This window comes from Anser anser, assembly GCF_964211835.1.
Source record: "Anser anser genome assembly, chromosome: 4".
NCBI lineage: Eukaryota > Metazoa > Chordata > Aves > Anseriformes > Anatidae > Anser > Anser anser.
Window position 1 is genome coordinate 35,236,381 of NC_139724.1, and position 21,113 is coordinate 35,257,493.

General features: G+C 35.8%; 1 protein-coding gene across 3 annotated transcripts in view; it reads right to left on the minus strand.

Annotated features, from left to right (window-relative positions):
- ARHGAP10 (Rho GTPase activating protein 10) overlaps window positions 1–21,113 on the minus strand; it is a 144,170-nt gene that overhangs the window by 51,708 nt on the left and 71,349 nt on the right. For all 3 annotated transcript variants that reach the window (XM_083833629.1, XM_083833630.1, XM_083833631.1), the window contains exons 11-18: window positions 19,292–19,373; window positions 18,106–18,148; window positions 16,792–16,857; window positions 11,778–11,852; window positions 6,194–6,281; window positions 4,822–4,880; window positions 2,093–2,198; window positions 1,308–1,467 (exon numbers count right to left, since the gene is read on the minus strand). In XM_083833629.1, the coding sequence (XP_083689755.1) occupies window positions 1,308–1,467; window positions 2,093–2,198; window positions 4,822–4,880; window positions 6,194–6,281; window positions 11,778–11,852; window positions 16,792–16,857; window positions 18,106–18,148; window positions 19,292–19,373 (679 nt within the window). The remainder of the gene's footprint in view (window positions 1–1,307; window positions 1,468–2,092; window positions 2,199–4,821; window positions 4,881–6,193; window positions 6,282–11,777; window positions 11,853–16,791; window positions 16,858–18,105; window positions 18,149–19,291; window positions 19,374–21,113) is intronic.

Here is a 21,113-nt window from a genome sequence, read left to right on the forward strand (position 1 = left end):
CAGCTCACTCTCTATTCACTTTTTCTTAATTTGTGTGGTCACCATAACAGCTACAAAATCATGGCCTTATTGCACTGTTTACCTTCACTTATAAGGTCAAAAATGGCTTACACCTCTTGAAATATTTATTTCTTAGGACTTGAGCCACATCTGCTGCACAATAATTTCCCAGTGGAACAATACTGTAACTGCTCAAGGTGTATGGAGGGGCAGCATCACACCCTAAGTCAATTAAGCCAACAAAACATACCATGTAGATAAAGCTATGCCAAAAGAAGTTTTGCCTAGCCTGTATTATTCAGGGAGGTGGCAAAATTTCATTTAAGAAAAACTTGTGACAAACGTTATTTAAAGTAGATAAGACTCGACTTAGATAGCCAATTTCAACACTGTTAACCTTTAAAAGAAATAACTATTTCACTGCTCACAGTGCTTAAGAAGTAAGAGGGGAAAAAGTACATGCTGGAATTTTTCCAAATAATTTTTTTTTTTTTTTTTTGAAAATAAGAATAAGGTGGATACTGCCCATCCTCCCAGCAAAAGGAGAGCATCTCAAACACCCGGTTCCAGACGTCAATTTAGTCATTAGGGACTCCCAACGGAGAACCCTAGCAAAGGGACACCAGTAAAAGATTTATTTATCTATTACAAATTCCAGGGCCCAGACTGCGTGCAGTGCAAGCAGATATTCTGGACAGTATCTTGTATGGGTAAGGTGCCTTAGAAACCAGCAGCTGCCACAACAACAACAACTTCCATTTTCAGTATTACCTCAAATACAAAGGCTTAAAATAACACACATTCAGCTGAAAATGAAGGAAATGTTAATACTCTCTCATAATGCTTTCTAAAACCCACAAAATTCAGAGTACAGTGAAGTCGGTTTTTTTTTCCTTTTTTTTTTTTTTTAAACCATGTGAACTCTGAGAAAAATTAAGACACAGAACAACTAATTCTGTGAAACTTTGGTCAGAGTACTTAAAGTAAGAGCTAGAACTGAGCCTGGGCTTTTTATTTTCCAGTTTTGTATCACTTCTGCTCACAAAAAAGCATATACAAATATCATAATGAAAATCTATTTGCATACTATACACACAGAAGCACAGCTACCACCAGGAAATAAGCATTCTGAAATGTCAGTTCAACTATGAACCAGGATATTTATTGAGTATAAACAGCCAAAAGTATACAGGGTATAGAGGGTATTCTTTAGAGTTAAGTTGTAATGTCACATTTAACCCCATGCTACCCATTAAGCAGAACATTTGAAACAATGCTCAGAAAGATGGAGATGTATCAAAACTTACCTTCTCATGATTTTCTATAAGGATTTCAACAACGATGTTCTGAAACTTCAGGTCCATGATGGCTGCTACAGTTTCTTCCTGTGGCCTCATTAAGGTTGGTCCAAATACTACCCCTAAATTTGCTACAGTCATTAGATTCCTCTTGGCATGCTTTGAAACACTATTTGAAAAGAATTGAAGGAAAAAACAGGAAATAGGTTATGAAAAATTTCCATTACTGTTGGAAACTGCAGTCTACTTTACAAATGAAAACATTACATTTCCTTAATCCATGTTTTAGAAGTTCATTTTATGCAAAGTTTCTTCAAATAAAGTCATACTGAATTGTGGAAAACAGAAAATCCATTCTTCCACTGGCAATTTAAAAACAAAAGCTGTCTCTTTCTGAACTTAAATATATAAAATGCACTTAGCCTTGGACCTGGGCAAGTGTGAAACCAACTTAAATTTGCTAACAGATCTCCACTATTCACTTTGCCAGAATTTGTGAAAAGAAAGTATAATGTTCACCTTCTCACTTCAATCAAACCCTCAACTGCTGGCAAGACTGCTAAAGTAAATACTTATATGGCTTCATTAACAGATTAGATTTCTGCCTTTACCTCCAAAATATACACAGCATGAGTCAAACGTCTTGTCTGCTTTTGCACGTCTGCTGCTTTGTATTGTGTATGACAGCATCAAGATGGGCTTCAGCTACAGGCACAGTAACCAGGCTATTTGTAGTTAAACAAAGGTAAGGACAAGGGGTCTGACAAGGCACGAAAGCAGGTCACAGCACTTACTTTGCTAAATGTTTCACCAAAATGTCCAGCATCTCTTTGTTCTTTTCTGGGAGCTTATGGACCAAGAAGTGAACAGCATTAACTCGAGATTCAGGACTTCCACTTTCTACAGGACATAGAAACAAATAAGCATCACATAAAAAAAAAAATCATCCACAGAAACACAAAGCTTCTTCCAACTCTGCACAGAAATATACTGCATATACTTTGCTTCAACAATTACATGTCTCCAAACAGCAACGCTGAACACACATGCTTTGTTTTCACAAATAGTCTTGTTCTAGAATTATTAGTTTATTTACTTATTTTGTGAACTGATCTTTCAATCCACCCGCAAAAGTATGCCTTTGTTCCTTCTATACATAAAAATTGTCAGATGTAGTTCTCGTTTTGCTGCCTCAGACTCATCTGCTTTCAAATATACTATAAAGTGAAGAGTGTTGTTCCCGGGTGCAACTTTCTCTTTGCAAAAACCTGAAGTGGAATTGTACTACTTTACATGTTACCATTATTAACCGATTGTCCTCATCACTAAAATTCAATTTTGTTGGTACTATGCAGCTAATAATACTGCATCTACGCTACCTTGCATTAGAGACTGCATAAAATAACACTTGCCGAAGATTAATCTGCTCAGAAAGACAAAAACTAATGACCCCTGAAGACACAGAAGAATAATGATGCTAAAAAAGAAATACTGAGTGAGATTACTATGATAAAGTGTCCTGAATAACAATGCCATCCCACTCTAGTACAGCACAGAGAGAGTAACATTAAGCAAGGGCCTTTTTATGATTTTGTGTTGAATTCAATAATTTTGCCCCCATATGTTTCACTAGCATACAGATGAAAACAAGAATTTATAAAAGGTGGAAATAAACCACATTCCTACTTGTCAAGGTTATATTAAACCACAAAACTACATCTGAATTGTGGCTTATAATGAGAGGAGTGGAAGCATTTCTCTTGTATATAACATACTTAGTACAAGGTAAATAAACAGAAAAAAATAGAATCTACCATGAATGCAAGGTTTTGACACTGGAACTGCTCATCAGGTCCCATTTTACTCCAAGGCAACTTTGACTGTTAAGTGTATTTCATATAGAATACCCACCTTATTTCTTTCAGTGCATACTCCTACAGATTATTTTTTATTATTGTTATTATTCTTTGAACATTGCTACACATTTTAGGGTTAATTTTTTTATTATTATTATTATTTTGCAGTGAATACCTCTGCATAAATTGCAAGATAAAAAGGTTACCAAAACACAAAATGTTTAGCTCCTTGTCAGCTAATCAAAATTAGGACAGTCATAAAAACTTTAGCCTTCTTTAAAACAAGAATACTTCACAAATATGTGAAAACACAAGCCCTAACTAAAGGATGGCTAAGCAACTTAATCTAATTACTATCTACTGTGATATGTATCACAGTAAAAGAAAATTGGAAGAAGTTTTTGTTTTGATTTTTTTTAAATATATATATATATAAAATAGTTTCAGAGAAAAGGATATTCCTTACTATTCCTGGCATTGTTTTTTTATAGCTAACATAGGAAACAACACTGCATACCTATTTTTAAGTATACCGTAATTCAGATCTGCAATGTTGATTAAATTTTCCTCCCCGCTACACAGAACCAGCCTCCCAACAAAATTGTTTACTACTTACGAACACTGTACTATTTAAAACATGTAATTCAAATAATTTCTTTTATGAAGGAGACTATAAAATAGAGAAGGGAAAATGCTGTGAGAAACTGATGGCAAAACTTCATAGATCAAAAAATTATTTTAACACTTTCCAATACAAGGGGCCAGACTCACCATCTAGGTAATAAAATCTTGAATTTTGTTTAAGCACTTGGCTTCTGAAATGTGTTTTGGCAATGAATTTCATGGGCTAATTCTCATTATGAGTTAAGGGCCACAAGCAAATACATTCTGCAGTCCTGAAAAGTCATTACAGCAAACCGAAGAAGATAAAGCAATTGTCTCAAAGTTTATATTAATTTTGCTTTCCGCAGTTTGCCAGAAGTGCTACAGGCTGGAAAGAAAATCAGCTAAATATCTGTTTGATACTTTGCCAAAAATTTCTTATACTGTTTCTCTCTGTCCTCTTCCAAAAAATTCTATGTACATTAGATACCATACAGCTGAACTACAAATGCTGTACTGCCTTTTCCAAGTCTGTGTTTGAACTGCCATCGTGTAATCTGGCCTGTTCATTCCTTTCTTCAACTAATATACGAGGGGAACATTTGAGGCAGCCTGGATACAGACTAACAAGGCACTGAAAACAAGGGTCAGGCAATTATACTTTCAGGATTTAAATGAGCCCAAGTTGACATATTTTCTTTTACTAAGCTTCTACTCTATAAATGGAAGAAAAAACATCTCAGTCCAAGTAGAATTTTATCATTATACAATTAAGGGAATAAGAATGAAATGTTTAGAATGCATAACCAAAAGCTTTTACGTAGAAGTGAAAATCATGCTATGCTATGTCTGTCACAAACTTGTCTTTCAATAGTCACATCACTTGTGACACATACTGAAACTGAACACAGGTTAAAACTTCTGTATTTTTAAAACTTTTATTATTTTTTATTCCTATATTTTTTACCGGGTTGAAGAATTTTTCTGAAACTGTGTTTACTGCATGCTCCTAAGGCCACAACTATAAGAAAATATTTCTATTTGAACTACTGTCAAATATTTACTGGCAGGAATGATGAATTCGCCATGCAACTCATACGTCATCAGTGGCTCTGGAAGGTTTCTGTAAAACAAGGATGACATAATAAGTTTATCCATATTCCTTTCCATCTGTATTTATTCTAAGTAGGAAACTTTTTTTAAAACAATCAGTAGCATAGTCCTTGTATGGGAGGAAAGCGTTGTTACGGTAGCCCTTGATTTTAATGACTTTCAGTACAAATGGAAAACTAGGAAATCAGGAAAAACTGAGGAAAATAAGACTAAATACATCTATTCATATTCCATGAGCTGAAGTGATGCCTCCAATCTATCATAAGCACCTTTCCAAATTACAACACTGAGACCATTTTACAGCTGAATATTGTAACACGCATACTATGTAATTCAACATTCCTAAGGGTTTTTAAAATACAGAGGCAAAGCCAATGCCTTGTTGTAAAGAAATAAAGGCCATACAGTTAAGTTGCTGAACAGCAACCATCCACAAATTAAACTTCTAAAGCATTTCAAATGGAAAAATTGAAAACCTTAGTCACCAGTGAAAAAGGTACCAAATAACACAAATCAGAGTTAAAACATCAGAGTTAAAACTTTTGTTTATTAAGCTCACTCCATGACTGATGCTCACGAAATACCAGAATAAACACTCAGATGGGAAATACTGTAAGCAGGAAATATTTAATCTAGTGCACACTATTTTTACTCTTTCTTACATTACCTATGACTTTTATCTTCAAAAAAATTTCTTCAGCATTCTTTGATATGGTTTCAATAATAACAGTAAGAGATTAAAAATACTGTATTTGCGATATGCTACAAGAGATACACGTAAGTTCTATGTTCTTAGGCAATTTAGTAAAATATTTTGATCAGAAATCAGCCAAATCATTTGAACATCTAAGATTCCTACTTTTCACACTCAGAATATTATTACTATTTCACTAGAATATCAGGAACATCGGTCAGAAGAAAAAGAGGAAAACATTAAAAAATTCATAACCTTTCCCCTTTTCATTCTACCACGTTAAAACATAAAAAGGCATAAAACTCCTGTAATAATCTCAGCTGACTTTCAGTAATGACTCTCAGCAAGTTTACCAACAATTCAGATCTCCAAACCATCAGAGAAGTGCTTACGTATCTAACACAAAATTGTTTTGGGGCTTGTCTCACATGAACACAAGTATTAGTCTTGCTAAATTATTTTGCTTGCCCCAAGAAAAATTACAAACATGACATTTGCACAAAATGCACCTCTGTTCATACAAGAAAATATAATATAAGCTGTGTTATTTGCTTTTCTTAACACATAGCATGTGAGAATTAAAATACAAAATCCATGGTCTGAAAAAAATAAATGAGAGAGAGGCTTACCGCAGATACTGCTTCATAGCACTAGTAATTGTCTTCACTTCCCAATCTACAGAGTTTTCCAGATCAACTTCGTTGCAGGTTTTTGCATCTACAAAATAATCAGGAAGTGAAGAGGGGCATGAAAAAGGTGATTCTAAATCAGTATGCCCTATATGAACTGGAACACATTAAATTTGATTATGCATTTGCTCACATGAATGTGGAAGCAGTATGTCCTTTTTACTATTAATTAATACTAACAAGACTTAATATCCAAACCTCTTTATAAATTCTACTTAAGTATTTTATTATAGAAAGCACTTTACTGATTTTTTCTTTAATGAAGGATTAAAAATCACTTTCATGTGAAATGATCTCTATAGCAATTGCTATTTTCACACCTTAAATTAAACAGAAAGATGTACACAAACACAGAAAGATGTATATAGACAGTTTAGAAAAAAGACCTAGTAAGGATAACTTATCTTTTTTATTATTTAAAACACAAATACACTGAGAAATCTTTTCTAATCTTTATCATAGTTTTCCCTATAAGCAGTTATTTTGGGCTGATGACGAAAATAGCCAACTGCAATGTGACCGCCTTTACTGTGTGAAAACCTTTAAAAGGTGCTCCAAAAGTAGAAAAAGGGCTGTTCTCTATTAGTAAGCTTTCTCTACAAGATGGCTTTAACATCTCCCTTACTTGATCAGTTTTAGCCAAGGGGAAAAATATTTTCTCGCTTGACAATTTGTCATTTTCTCAAAGCTCCTCCCATCTTTTATCTGGCTACTTGGTAAAGTCTCATAACATGAAATGCTGTATGTCTGAAGGATCAATCAGCTGAAGATTTTTTGACAAAACATTGGAAACAGCACAGCACAATGAAATGTTTTACAACTAAAAAAAAAGTTGTCTCAAAACAAGAAGCAATAGCTATTTGACAGTTGAGAAGATCACATGTATGTGGCCAAATTAGCTCAACGTATTTTGTACCTTCAAGTACTTGAGCTTTATTATTATTTTATGTTCCTGTCAGTCGCAACAGTAAACTGCAACAACAGTGAGTGACACAGATTACATGTTGAAACATTCATACAACTCAGAATTCATTTGTTATTTTGCTTGTCAGACAAACAGCAGACACATTTAAAAAATCAAATTAGGATCCCTGATTAAAGGTACAGTCCTTTTACTGGGACTAAATAATACTGTTCCAAAGGCTGTGCCAAGCAATTATTTCTGTAACTGAATATTCTCCCTCATTATATCAATTATTTAAATCCCATTTTAAAATACAAGTCAGGTTACATTTTCAACCAAAATTGTTAGTAGTCAACCACCACCCAAAATCCTCAAGTCTGTCTCAGGAAAACATTTATATTTTTCTTCTTTTTAGCATGCGAGCTTCTTCTGCTTTCAAATTCTCTTTTTGGAGAATAAAAGCTTTCTGCAAAATTAATTAAATAATTGTATTATTAAACCACTAGGTAATATCCAGTTTTTTTAAATAACTGGATATTTAAATATTCAGTTAATAATCATCAGCTCTCCCATAATCATTAGTTCTCCTTTACAGTCAAAGGACATACTCAATTATATAGATCTTGGTGGTGATGAATTTGAGGAGGAAAAAACCTGAACACCTCAATTTCACAGAATCACAGAATCATCTAGGTTGGAAGAGACCTCCAAGACCACTGAGTCTAACCTCTGAGTTCAAAACAAGGCTCTTCAAAAATGTATGGTATTGATGAAATATTTCATACGTCTTGGGGGAAAAAATAATTTAAAAAAAAAAAAAATCAAATTTAGCCCTGCTACCAACCCCAAACTAACCCTAGTTTGACTGTAAAAAGCCCTCAAAACCCATTAAATTTTTTTCCACTTTCAGTTTGACAGTTGCCCTACACAGCTCCTTGCCCCACCACTCCATACATATGCAAACATATACAAATTTACTCAGACACACACAAAAATATATATTTGACTGTTCCTGTTTTCTTTTTCCCTCTACCTCAAACATCTCAGACCAGTATACAAACTGTAACTGCAACCAAGATTTGAAAATCGACTCCATTAGTTTTCATGCTATTTGTTCACATTAACGGCCACTGTGCGTTGAATGGCAATTTTACGCCTATAAAAATAACTATGCACATTTATGGAACAGCTTTTGACAGATCAACTCTAAATTTCATGCAAATCTTTCTGACAATAACGGAGCTCAGTTTATAAAACAAGTCCACTTCACTAAACTAGGTTAGAATTAGACTCTCTCTACTTTCATAGGCAGTATGCCCACTGTAGGAGTGTATGCAGACTGTATATAAAATAATAAGGAATTCAGTTTTGAAAGGCAGAGGTACTATAATGTTTTCCACTACAAAATGTAATGTCTGGCATTTTTCATGACAGGCAGCATCAGAAATCAAAACTGAACTCATCAGTAGAAACTTGAAGTCCTTAGCAGTCTCTCCACCTTGAGCATGGGTCTATATGAAAGCTGACTTTGTACTACAAACTTGTTTGTACGAAATGTATGTATGCAGTTTGTAGGAAATGAACCACATCAGAGCTATCACGCAGATCACAGATGAGACTGGAATTGGAGTTGGTCCCTAACACCTTTCAAGAACTGAGCTTTCTAATGGCTCACAACATTCTGAACTGCTTATAACAAAGATTCCCAGAACACTGGAAGCCCTAACTCTGTTTCCCTATTTACAGTGAGACTTCAAATTAATGTAACATTTACCTGGAAACGTACTGAATGCCTTATTTAGCAAATGCCTTTATCACTCAAATTTAGACAAGATTACTGCTGCAAAATAGACCACCATAGCACAGTCCTGGTTACAAGCAACTTCAAGGACTAAGTTAATTGCACAAATAAGTTGTGGTGTTTTGTTGTTATTGTTTTTTGCGTGTTTTTTTTTTTAAGCAGAATTGTATATTTAATTGTTGAATGTTATTTTACAGAGGACTTAATTTTTTATATTAAATATGAAAATCTGTGCATTCACAGTATTAGAAAAGCAGGCCTGCATATATATTTGTTCTTATACTCTCTTGACTCTCAATGCACTTTCCCAAATTTTATAGAAAATATTCTGAGAAAGATAGAACCTATATGCTATAAATGTCCTTGGTTACCATTTGGAAGACTTTTTTGCAGTTAGGGCCTTTCAGACAGTGAACCTCACGGTCAATGACAGGTAGCTTAAAATACTTTGAAATATTATCAAACATTTTAAAATACAGAAAGTTAATATGAGGTTTTATGATTCTGAAAGGAACTTTCATATAAAAGGGTATCTAAGAGTATACCCAGAGACAAAGGATTAAAGATTAATCAGTCATTTTAAATTCTCTGTACCAGTGTATATCAAAAAGAAACCCTCTTTATTCTTCTGTGAGGACAGACAGATAAAGAGCACAGATAGAATCACTTTCAACAAATCATCTGAAAAAGAGCACCTGCTTGCACCCTAACTTTTTTCTGTTCAGTATTTTGGCTCATCTTGATACCACTATATTCCTCCTACTTCACATAACTATATGAACCTTTGGAATGACAAAAAATATATATTTATAATTTAAATAAATAAATAAAAGCAGGTGCTGGAATCCCCAGTAAAGTCTTCCAGCTGCTACTGAACCACTGGCAACCTGAATCTATTTAATTTGGATCTGACTAATGGCACAGAGGAAAATTTACCTGCTAGATCTGCATGCCCAAAGTAAGCCAGTAAGTGTAAAAGTGAAAAACGTCTTAGGATATCAAATGCATCTTATCAAGATTCTCTGAGTGACAGCAAATCAGTCTTTCCATGGTCAATGGCTAAAAATGGTTAGTGTTTATCGAGGCTAATTCCAACACAGATAAACAACCATGAGAATCTGCTATATATCATGTTTATTAATCCCAGTTTGTATTAAAAAAAAATATCTTTTGCTACAATACTTTAAAGATACAGGCAGGTTTATGTGCACTAATGGAGAACTTCAGAGTGCTGTTAATATTGATTAAAGTAAGATACCAGAAATTAATATTTAGCAAGGTCATCATGACAGATTGATATGACACACAGGCCCTCAAGCCTGATGTCTTGTCATTTCTGAAAAGACAGCCTGTTGGGGGGGGGGGGGGGGGGGGGGGGGGAAGGAAGGAAAAGAAAAAGTCTTACAGGTGGCACTGAACTGACAGCAGCATATAATATAAAAGCGCTTTGTCATTCACATAATGTCTGGGGTAATGAAATGAATTCACTTTCTGGCTTCCTCCAGTTTGCCGTGCCAAAGAACACTGTGTTATCAGCACAGATGGAGCATGCATGGTTCTGGAGAAGAGCCTGGTGCAAACTGCAAACAAGCTTCTTTGCATACCAATGAATCCCTGAGAATCAGACCTTTGCTGTCAAGTGACAGGTTTGGAAGCTCTGTAAAAATGAACTAATCCCAGTGGTCTTGTCTGACTGCATGTACTGTCAGTGCTCAGGACAAGAAATTGGGAAACACAGCACATCTTGCAGTCATGGCTACTACTTTGGTGAGAGATAGCAGGCAGACTAGGGATTTCATCCAGGTGCCAATACTTTTTTTTTTTAATTCCCTAAGGATAGCAAAGTGTCAAGAGAACTACAGTCACTGGGATTAAAGATGTATCAAAATTTCCAGAAAGAGAAGGGGGAAAAGTTTCTGAGAATACTTTTATGAATCAAAAATGTTGAAAGTTACACATGGCTAACTAGATATAAGAGAGTCTAAGTTGTTAGCCACAAATAAGAGTTATACTACTGAGTTTATTAAAACAAATCCCTTCTCCATCTGTCTCCCGCCTTGGCACAGACATAATTATTATTAATACGTATATTGTATTCCTCCTCTTCAGCCAAAGAGCTCCTCACCAGTAGGCTTAAACTGAAAATCTTATTTTGCACAGTGATTAACTAAATACACACACGAGAAATCACCTGTGTATCTTAGGCAAGGGAGAAGAAAGTTGGAAACCTCAAACAGTGAAGAAATAAGCTTCAAACTTTCTTAAATTTGGTATTTTGAATTTTCTGAACAGACCCTGAAATTCCGACTTTTAAATCCACTTCACAGAACCCTAGAACAGTGGGGTTGGGAGGGACCTTCTGAGATGGTCTGCTCCAACCCCCTTGCTCAAGCGGGGACACCCAGGCACCTGGCAGGGTACCCAGGCCTATTGCCAGGTGGCTTCTGAAGACCTCCAAGGAGGGAGACTCCACAACCTCTCTGTGCAAGCTGGGCCAGTGCTCCATCACCCACACAGTCAAGAAGTTTTTCCTGACAGTAAAGAAGTGCTTTCCTTACTCACATCAGCCTTGCACAAAGCCCATGACCTACTCCTACACTCCCTTTACAAGTTCTCTTAGTTTCCTCTGCCAACTAATCTCGCTCTCTGTGCTCAACCGGGTGGACCTTACAGTTCTACAAGTATAATTCTCATGAAGAAAAGCAAACCAGATGTGTCTTGTATACAGAACAAGTACAGATGATTTTAACATCAAATATGGGCAGCAAAACAAACATGACATAAAATATAGAAAAAAATATTGTAAAATAGAGCCATACCCATCAACAAAGTCAGAAGTCTCTGGACCTTTGAACTCACTCCCACAACTCTGTACAATCCTTGGTCATTTATACCTATTATGCAAAAGGAGAGAAAAAAAAAAGGCAGAAGATCAACCACAGCAATAAGATACACAGTCAAATTTAGCATTAAAACTTTTCCCCAGGCAACAAATTATCCTCAAAGTAAGACAGACTACATACTATTTACACAGTCATGAGAACAACTTTATAAATAAAGTATTGCAAGAATCCTTTTGTTCTTCTGTGTTTTTAAGATAAGTTCACATTATGTTTTGGAAAAGGTTCCACTTCAGATACTGGGAGTAGAAGCAAACAGGGACTAATCTTTCCTTGAAAAATCACTGACTGTTTTCAGATTTTTAAATGACACGTTGGATACATCAGCGTCCACAGTCAAATAACGTAAGAACCAAACCAACAACTGCTAAATTAAGAATTCTTTAACAAATGTAATTTTGCTTTTTTCCAAATACGTGGCTGACAAAAAGAGTTTGGATAAAATAAAGAAAAACTTGAGCCTATTCCCAGTCCTCAAAACCAATGCTTTTTCTAGTTTGTAAATGCTTTTCTTTTAAGATATGATGTCTCATTCCAACCCACTGGGGTCCACATATGAGTTAAGCCCAGAGGCAGCACCACAAGTTATTAAGATCAGCACTTCTGTATTTGCTAGGGATGAATAGAGTACCCATAACCAGCATAATGTTTTCAGCCCTCTGCTATCATTCCATGTAGACACTGGACTGCCTTCCTGTCATTTCTCTATGCCCTTTCTTCCTCTCATACACATTCAAACCTGGTTTTATCCCCAGGGAAATAAAAATATGACTATAAATTAAAGACAAATGACAGCGAGAGAAGTGGAAGGGAAGGAAAAGGGCAAAATAAGGTATGTCTTTCTGTCTGATGCACCGTTTCAGATCCTGTACTGTGGGAGGTAAAATAGTACAGGCCTGAAGCTGACACAGATATTTGAGAGGCCATATAATAATCAACAATCTACAAACACCACCATACTCTACCTCTATATTCATAACAGCCTAGAAAAGTAGGAATAACATAAAATATCTGTGTTTCTACTCCAAGGAAATCTTTTCAAATAACAGATTACGCAGTATTCTTATTCAAAATATCTTTCAACAAAAGAAGACTTGTGGAGAATTCCCAGTTTCAATATCAAGCCGTTTCAACCCAGAGAAGGAAAATTGAAACCAGTAATATGAGAAAAAGGTTTCTTCCTAAAGAAGTATTAGATGCAGTATATAAAATCATTAACTCTTCAACAAATTACTGTCAGACACAACCATAATACAAAGCAAAAGTACAGTGGCAAGAACTTCACATTGTCTACCTCCCTCCTCCTGCCTAGTCTTGCTGCGTCTCTTCCTACTTCTCTCTCCCCCTGCTCTTCCTCACACCATCTGCAGCCTCCTCAACCATCCCAGAGGACTTGCTGAACTCCTCACTGATATTACTGAGACAGAGGGGACCTGACATGCTATGGCAGCAGCGCTACTTCTCTCAATTGTTCCACCTGGGCAAAATCAGCCCTTTAGCTTCCCCAGGATGCCAGTGCCACTCTATTAATGCTGAGCCTTAAGGCAGACGCCATGTTCAGAGCCGGCTTTAAATTAACAGAATAAGCCAGATCTCCAGCATTTCATCTGCAGTCATCAAAAAAAACAGCTCTGGAACATGCTCAAAGTTTAGCTGTGTGCAGAAGAAGGAACTACAATAAACAGTTATGTGGCCACAACACTATTCTTCTCAGAATATGAAGTTATCAAGTCACACAAATAAGTTTTCCAATGATCTCCAGAACAACAGTGCGATGGTATGCTATACAAGCCTTGCAGACTGCCAGCACTAAAGAAAAATAAACATGGTCCTTCATCCATTCCAAAGAAGGATGCATTAGGAATCTGTCCTGAGAGCAGCAAGTATTTGTTACTTGAAAATTCTCACAGAAGTCCAGGAAAATTCTGGTAAAAAGTAACACCAAGCTTTTAAATTCTCTAACAAAATGTATCATACTTTTTTTTATATATAATGCCCACCACTACTTTCCACAGAACAAGGCTTCTGCATCACATGCAAGAAATTAAAAAGCTAAAGAAATATAGTCACAGTCAGATATATCTCTGCTTCGGCTTATCTCAGAAGTTGTTTCATGATTTCCTGTGCTTCTACCATTAAAATTCACAAGAACCAAACTGTGCTGACCCCAAACATTCATAACATACATTTAATGGCTTAAAAATAATTAATGCCAAACCACAGAAACTACTGTTTAATATTAAAATAGACATAATATACAAAAGTCTCTGAAATTGTGGCAGTACTGAAACTAAGACATTCCTCCAGCAGTAATCATGAGACTGTGATAATAATTATCAGATAATTGATCAGTTTCAAATTCATCAACCTGAAAAAAGCACGGCTAATAGCTAACAGACATCAAGAAGTGCAAAGAGAAATTAATATTTCAACAGTAAATAGCAATAGTTTTAAATTAAACCTTTAAACATACCATTAAATTATGTTTTATTTAAAATATACAAAACCGGTTTGAAACAGCACTGTTTCTGATTTAATCTGTACATTGCAGATCTTCAACATACCAAAGACAGATAATGCTTGGCATTTAAGGAGCACAACTGATGAGGTGACTCATTTCAAGGAATAGCTTATCACTGCCTAAAATGCTGAGGGGCTCAGCTACGTCTGGGGGCTCAACTCATCACTATTAGCAGCTCTGAGGGGTGAAGCCCTGCAGTGCAATTTTCCTCACATTTGCAAGATCTAAAGATGGTTGGCAGTCTGATACCAGAATTCGGCACTGGAACACGATTTGCAAAACATGCTTAGAAAGTTAAGTAAAATATAAATTACACTACTGTAAGGAAGATATGTCTGCAGACAAGTTTGCCGTGTGGCTGGCATTGTAAGTGTGGCTGACACAGGCTATTAACAGAGCTGCAGATTTAACTTTTTATATCAAATTCCATAGTACAGAAAGAGTCCCACAAGTGACATTCTCGATTCAAAGTAATACCAAATTTATTTATTTATTTACATTAAAAAAAGGTTTTCTACTTCCTCCTCACCATCTTCTTTCTTGTGAAGAGAAAGACAGCTCAATGCTGCCATCTGTCTCTACAGCTCAGATTAGCAGCTCCTGTAGGTCTAAAATTAAGGCAAATGCTACTCTCACAACACTTACCTACCACATGCTCAGCCAACTACTTGCACACAAAAACATGCACAGAGTCTTTACTACTGGAGCAAACAGCTCTTTTACGCTTCTGTAAAATTTTAACCCTGCTGTATTATTTTAAGTACAGAACTATAAATACATGGCATAATCAAAACAAAAACCCAAAACGTTCCCTCGGAGACAAAACATGCATGCATATCCAAACAGAACTGTGCTCCGTATGTGAAAGACAGGCTCAATATAATATTGCCTTGATAGCTCAGCATCTTCTATTAGGTAAAGCACAGCCACTGTTCTTATCCAGCAATGCAAAAGAGCACTGAATCAGAAGCAAATTTACATTTTAATCATGACACTGTCTTTGATTTTTCTATTCATTCAAAGCAAATCATTTCGTTCTTGGCTTTATAAAAGTGAACGTAACTGAGAAAAAATTATCCAGCCATTGACAAGTTTATGTTCAATATCTCTGTTATGCTCTTCTCTCTCTGAATACCAGACTTTCTGCTATGACATGACAAGACTATTCTCAGTTTCCACCCACACTAGACTGTCCTCTCTTTCCACCCACGCCAACCTCACACCCATTATGATTAAAAGAGATAAAAACATGGCACACAAGCACAATCTCTGAAGAGGCATCTGTCCTGTTTTCTTCTGCCGAACATAACTTGCCTTTGATGTGTTATTAAAGTAAAATAGTCAAGTAAAAATTGTTTTAAAAACAAGTATAGGTATAAAATCTATGGGTCTGAAAGACAGACTTTCTTCACCACTGCACAACTCTTTGGACAAATCCTTTTGAGGCAAACAGTTCAATATTCTCCTGGCCCTCTTTGTGCTTAGCTCTGCAGACATCCACAGAAGGTCTTGCAGGTTCTGCAGAAAACAGAAACTTATCGTTTAGGAATGCTTCAGCTGGTCTCATGTATGAACTCACTATTTTGTTTGTTAGGCCTTTTTTGTTTGTTTGTTTTTAGTGCAGTTGATGTTATGTTCAGAATCAGTAAACTGAAAATAATCAACTCTCTGAAATGTTATGGATGAATCAACTTCATTGAACCAAAGCTGTGGATTGCTGAGCTCCTAAAAGGTAGCAAGCTCACCTACATCCATTCTTGGAACCCTAAATATTTATTCAATACTGAATTTTTTCCTTAAGTACTTTCCAAAACAAAATTAAAAAATACCTCTTGAATACTGTCTGTGTATAGACCTTTCTCTTCTGTTCCCAATTATGCAGGTACAAGAACAAGTGTACAGAATAGTAAGCCTGACAGCACCCTTGCCTCTGTTGCGACTGTAACTCCACCAGAAATATTTCAATACTTTTTGTTATTCACTTGCCTGCTTAGCTCCTGTTCTTCTGTCTTCTGTGACTGAATGGAAAAGCTTCAAAGTCAACAAACAGAATACTAAAATTAATTAGTCTCTTCCAACAGTAAAGCAAAGGTATAGGAATTGCCTACAAGATAAAGGGTATCTTCTCAGCTGTTGTGCACCAGTATTGGCCTCCTTTTAAGGAGGTGTTATTACTCCCTTCTGAGCACTTCTTGAAAGCACATTTGTTGAAGCAGAGCCAATACAGTAAAGGCTGGAATTGGATGGAAGAAAGCTCCTGCACTGGTCAATGTAATCAGTGAAATCTCTACCACGTTAAGTCTTTCACAGAGATCTACAAGGAAACTAGATCACCCGGGCCTTCTAAAAGCAGACCAACTGCTCCATTCCCGCTACGGGAACTCAGAAGTGTTTTGTTGGATTGATCATTACCTCGTGTTTCAACAGCATTGATGCACTTTTTGATGACTGTGAATCCTATCTTATCCAATTGTGCACCTAAAAGAAAAAAAAGTTCACAAAGCTTTAAAACACCATTACAATTATGCCTTTTGCTGAAAAATAAGGCTGGACTTAATCACATAGCTAGTACTTCTCAGACAAAACTCTGTAAATATTCTGAAGCAGAAGTACTTCACCACTTTTTCTAGAGAAATTCCCCTTTTCTCACAGCCCTACCTAGGCCAAGTTAAGACACATTCTGGTGGTAGTGGCTACACTGAAACTGTTCACAGCAGCAGCTTTTGAAGAATGGGATCTCTAATTTGGTACATATGTTGGCAGATGCAAAATGGAGTTTAACAATACTTACTGCAACATCGACAACATCTGAGAGAGTTAACCAAATGGGACAAGGAAGTACTTATGATGAAAAAACATAATCACGAACAGCAGGCTTTTACTGAGGCCTACCCAAAGCCAAAGGAGTTCCCACGCTAAAGATACAGGACACATGTATATCATTTCACAGCAGTTAATGATCTGACTACATAGAAGCAGATGCATTAACAGGACAACAGCTGAGATCCAGTATTCCTTTGTTGTTCCTATCTTGTTCTTTTTCTTCACATCAAAACTTCATTTAAAAGCTTATATTGCAAAACTGCCCTTCCCCCAAACATCTGGCTTTCTTGCTCCTGGGGACCTAGGCTTGCATCACTAAAATAAAAATCTGTGGAAAAACTTCTATTAATAAATACAGCTTTATCCAACAATTTTTTTTAAGCACATATTCCCTGATAATGCAAGAAGGATAGCTGTTTTAACTCATATACTTTGCTAACTGAAGAAAGCTGATGTTATTTAAAGAAAGCCATCTCTTCTACTTCCATATTATGTAGCTTACATTTTAAATACATGCATTCAGTGTCTTTGCTGACCTTCATGTTCAGCTCTGCTTTTAAAACCGTATTTATGCATTCAAACAGATGTGTACACACAATCTGGATTAAGAAATTGCGATACAGTCTCAAATTAACCCCTTTTTAAGTCACTTCAAGCGTGATCTTAAATTGGCAAAACCAGACTGTTTGTTTAGCTTATGTCCAATCCTACAATTCTTACATATGTACTAAACTGTGTTACTGTGGAAACTCATTAACCAAAAGATCTAAAAAGTATATTCAGAACTTAAGATTAAAAATACGATATTTAATTAAGTTGGAACCACAGACAAATTTTACATTTGCACTTCTCTACTGTAAAGTGTTAACAAAAATCAACTTCAGTAGTAATTCAAATACTTACTTCCCTCTCGTTTCGCACTTGCTTTATTCAAATTGATGAACAGCTAAGAGAGAAAGAGTAGAAAGACTAATTATTTTAAAGAATTGTATGAAACCAGAAACAAAAGACTCTCCATCTTACTGCCCGGTAGGCACAAATCACCAGAACATATTACCAGCTCGAACAGTAGGACAAAAGATCTCTGGTCCCTCAGAAAGTAAAGATTTGCAGTTTTTAAGGAGTGAAAATTTTCAAAAATTCTCAATAAACATGGTTCCTTGGGGAGCAGAACAAGCACAGCTGTAGTCACTAAAACGAGTTGTGATTTGAGTGCTCCATTCTCCTATGTTTCTCTGCAGATTAATTTCCCACAGTTCACTGAAATCATTTGATGAATCCTGGGAGTTAGGTTCCAGCTCAGCATTCCCAGAAGTTGTAAGCTTACTGGACAGTTCAGACAGCATGTGATGGTAATAAACACCTCTGCAGATTAAAAGAGATTTCTGCAACAACGTCAATAAAACCTACTGTTAAAATCCCCAGTAGCCAACTAATGTGACAGAGACACAACTGTGTCACTGACTAGACTGCTCCGTTAATTTTGGCCTACAGGACCAATGTAATATTTACAATTGTAAGAACAATCTCCTGCTCTCTTTCAATTCTGCAGCTCAGATCCATTTCTTGATGTGAACTAGAAATTAAGCAAACTTAAGTACAACCTTATTTCCAATGACACAGATATTTTTTGATCTATTTTGTAAAAAAAAATAATACCACAACTAACTCATGCAAATCTTGCCACTGGAATACAGTACGTCAGCATATGGCTAAGTGAACATGCTTACTGTAGACATTTTCTAGAATACTAATATTACCATTGTGATCGGAAACCATTCATAAAAACCAAAGCTGTTGTTACAATGAAAAATACCTCGTATCAGCATTAACAGACATAAACGCTGAGCTTTACCAACTTACTCATCTCTCCTGAGTTTTATTTCACTTTTATTCCTTCTTCAATGAATCTATCATTTTGTAAACTACATAAATTCAGTTTATTAAAGTGCAAGTGTGGTCAGGAAGAGGGGGAAGGGAGGGATTTCTCTATTTTAATACAAAAATGATCTTTCGAGGTCCCTTCCAACCCCTACAATTCTGTGATTCTGTAAAAAAAAAAAAAAAAAAAATTAAAAACATCACTTACAGCTTCTTTTCCATCCAAGGCTTCCATCCACAGCTTCCTGTCTTCCTCAGAAAACGCCTGCATGGTCACAGGAACTCCAGGCCTGCAACCACACAGAGTAACTGCATTCACCAGCAACTAAAACATGGTCTTGTCAAACTCCACTTCCAACTGCACTCAAAAGCTCATTGTCCTAAAGTCTAGGGTTTTGCTTAATTACTGAACACTGCTCCTCATTGAAATAAAAGGAATAGAAATGATGCACACAGTAGGAAATAGAGAGGATAGAAAGGAAAAAGGAAAGTGAATGTAATCTCCAAACTATTTATTTAAAACAGTTCATTGTTGATAGCTTACTGATTCTAACGCTTGCTGAGAGTTACTGAGCTTTCTGAATTCTAAACAGACTTGCTCTTGTGTTGGTGTGCTATTACACAGGGAGAAAAAAGTAACAAATTCAACTTTAAAGCACTAACTTTAAAGCACTAACTGACTATAGTTTTCCAGTAATTATTTTATCAAAATAATCAAGTCTTAATGCAGCATGTCCTTACAAAACTCTAGTGTTATAACTTTCCTAACAAGCAACATGGACAACCATGGGACATAGGGATTATTGAACAGAGATTAACAAAAATCTACTTTGTATTTATATAATAGGAAAAGAAAAGGAGCAATTGTGTGGTTCAACATAATGTACAAAGCAAGGAGAGTTAAAAGCAGAATAGGTTGTTTGGGTAATTATTTTTTCTGCAAATTTATAAAAATCATTACATTCAGCCTGCCAATATTTTGGGCAAATATGTAAATCTCATTACATAGAGACAGATAGAAATATAGAATTAATTCATAACATTCTCTACATTCTCTCTCTCCCTCTCTTTTTCAGATTAAACCTATCTTCCAGTAGCAAAATAGGGAAATACCTGTAGGGAGAAATGATTTCAAAAATCATAGCATAGAGAAAAACAGAACAAATTCCACTTTTACTTCAAAACTGTAACAGTCTACACAGTTTATATGTTTACAACCAGAGACGTTTCTAGTTCATTTTCTCATTGCCAAAAAAATTATCAAAATTTTATCAAAGTTACTCTCATAACTCTTGTATACTTTCTTTTCAGTAAAATTTTAACCATCACGATATCAAAGATTATCACCTTGAGGCAATACATTAAACTCAGTATATGCTTCACAAAATATTATTTGTCATCAAATTAAAGTCAAAAGAGACAAAGCCTTTTCTCTTTCTTTTCCTGTATTAGTATAATGCTCTTTCTTTATCATCATTACACAGGAGACCCCTGCTGTCTGTTTTCTAAGATTTAAACTTCTCTACATTTGCTCATTTAGAAGGAAAAAATAATTTTGGCTTTCTTTTAAAAAGAAAAATCTGTAAACATTCAGCTAGCAGATCCAAGCAAACTATGCTCGTCAGTTAAAAGGCTGAACATTTGCTACTGAAAAGTTCTTCCTAAAATTATCCTGTCTTCCCTCCTTCCAAAGCACAGGAACAAAGAAAACCCCGTGGCCAGCCGTCAATCTATACATTACTTTATAACTTGGACAAGCTGAGGGATAAGTGTGTCCTGAACTGATACCAAGGAAACGAGCTAATGGCCTGCAGCATGGAACTAATCTCCATGGGAACATCTCAGTATTACACACATATATTATTAAAAGAAAAATGTGTGATATCAAGGTCACAGTGGACTACTTGTGTCTATTATATCTAGACAGAAAGATGGATTGTATTTTTCCCACTTTTACGAGAACAGAATGAAAAATTGTTTTGCGGGATCAAGGAAGCACTGCTATCCATCCATCTCTGTTCGACTCCAGA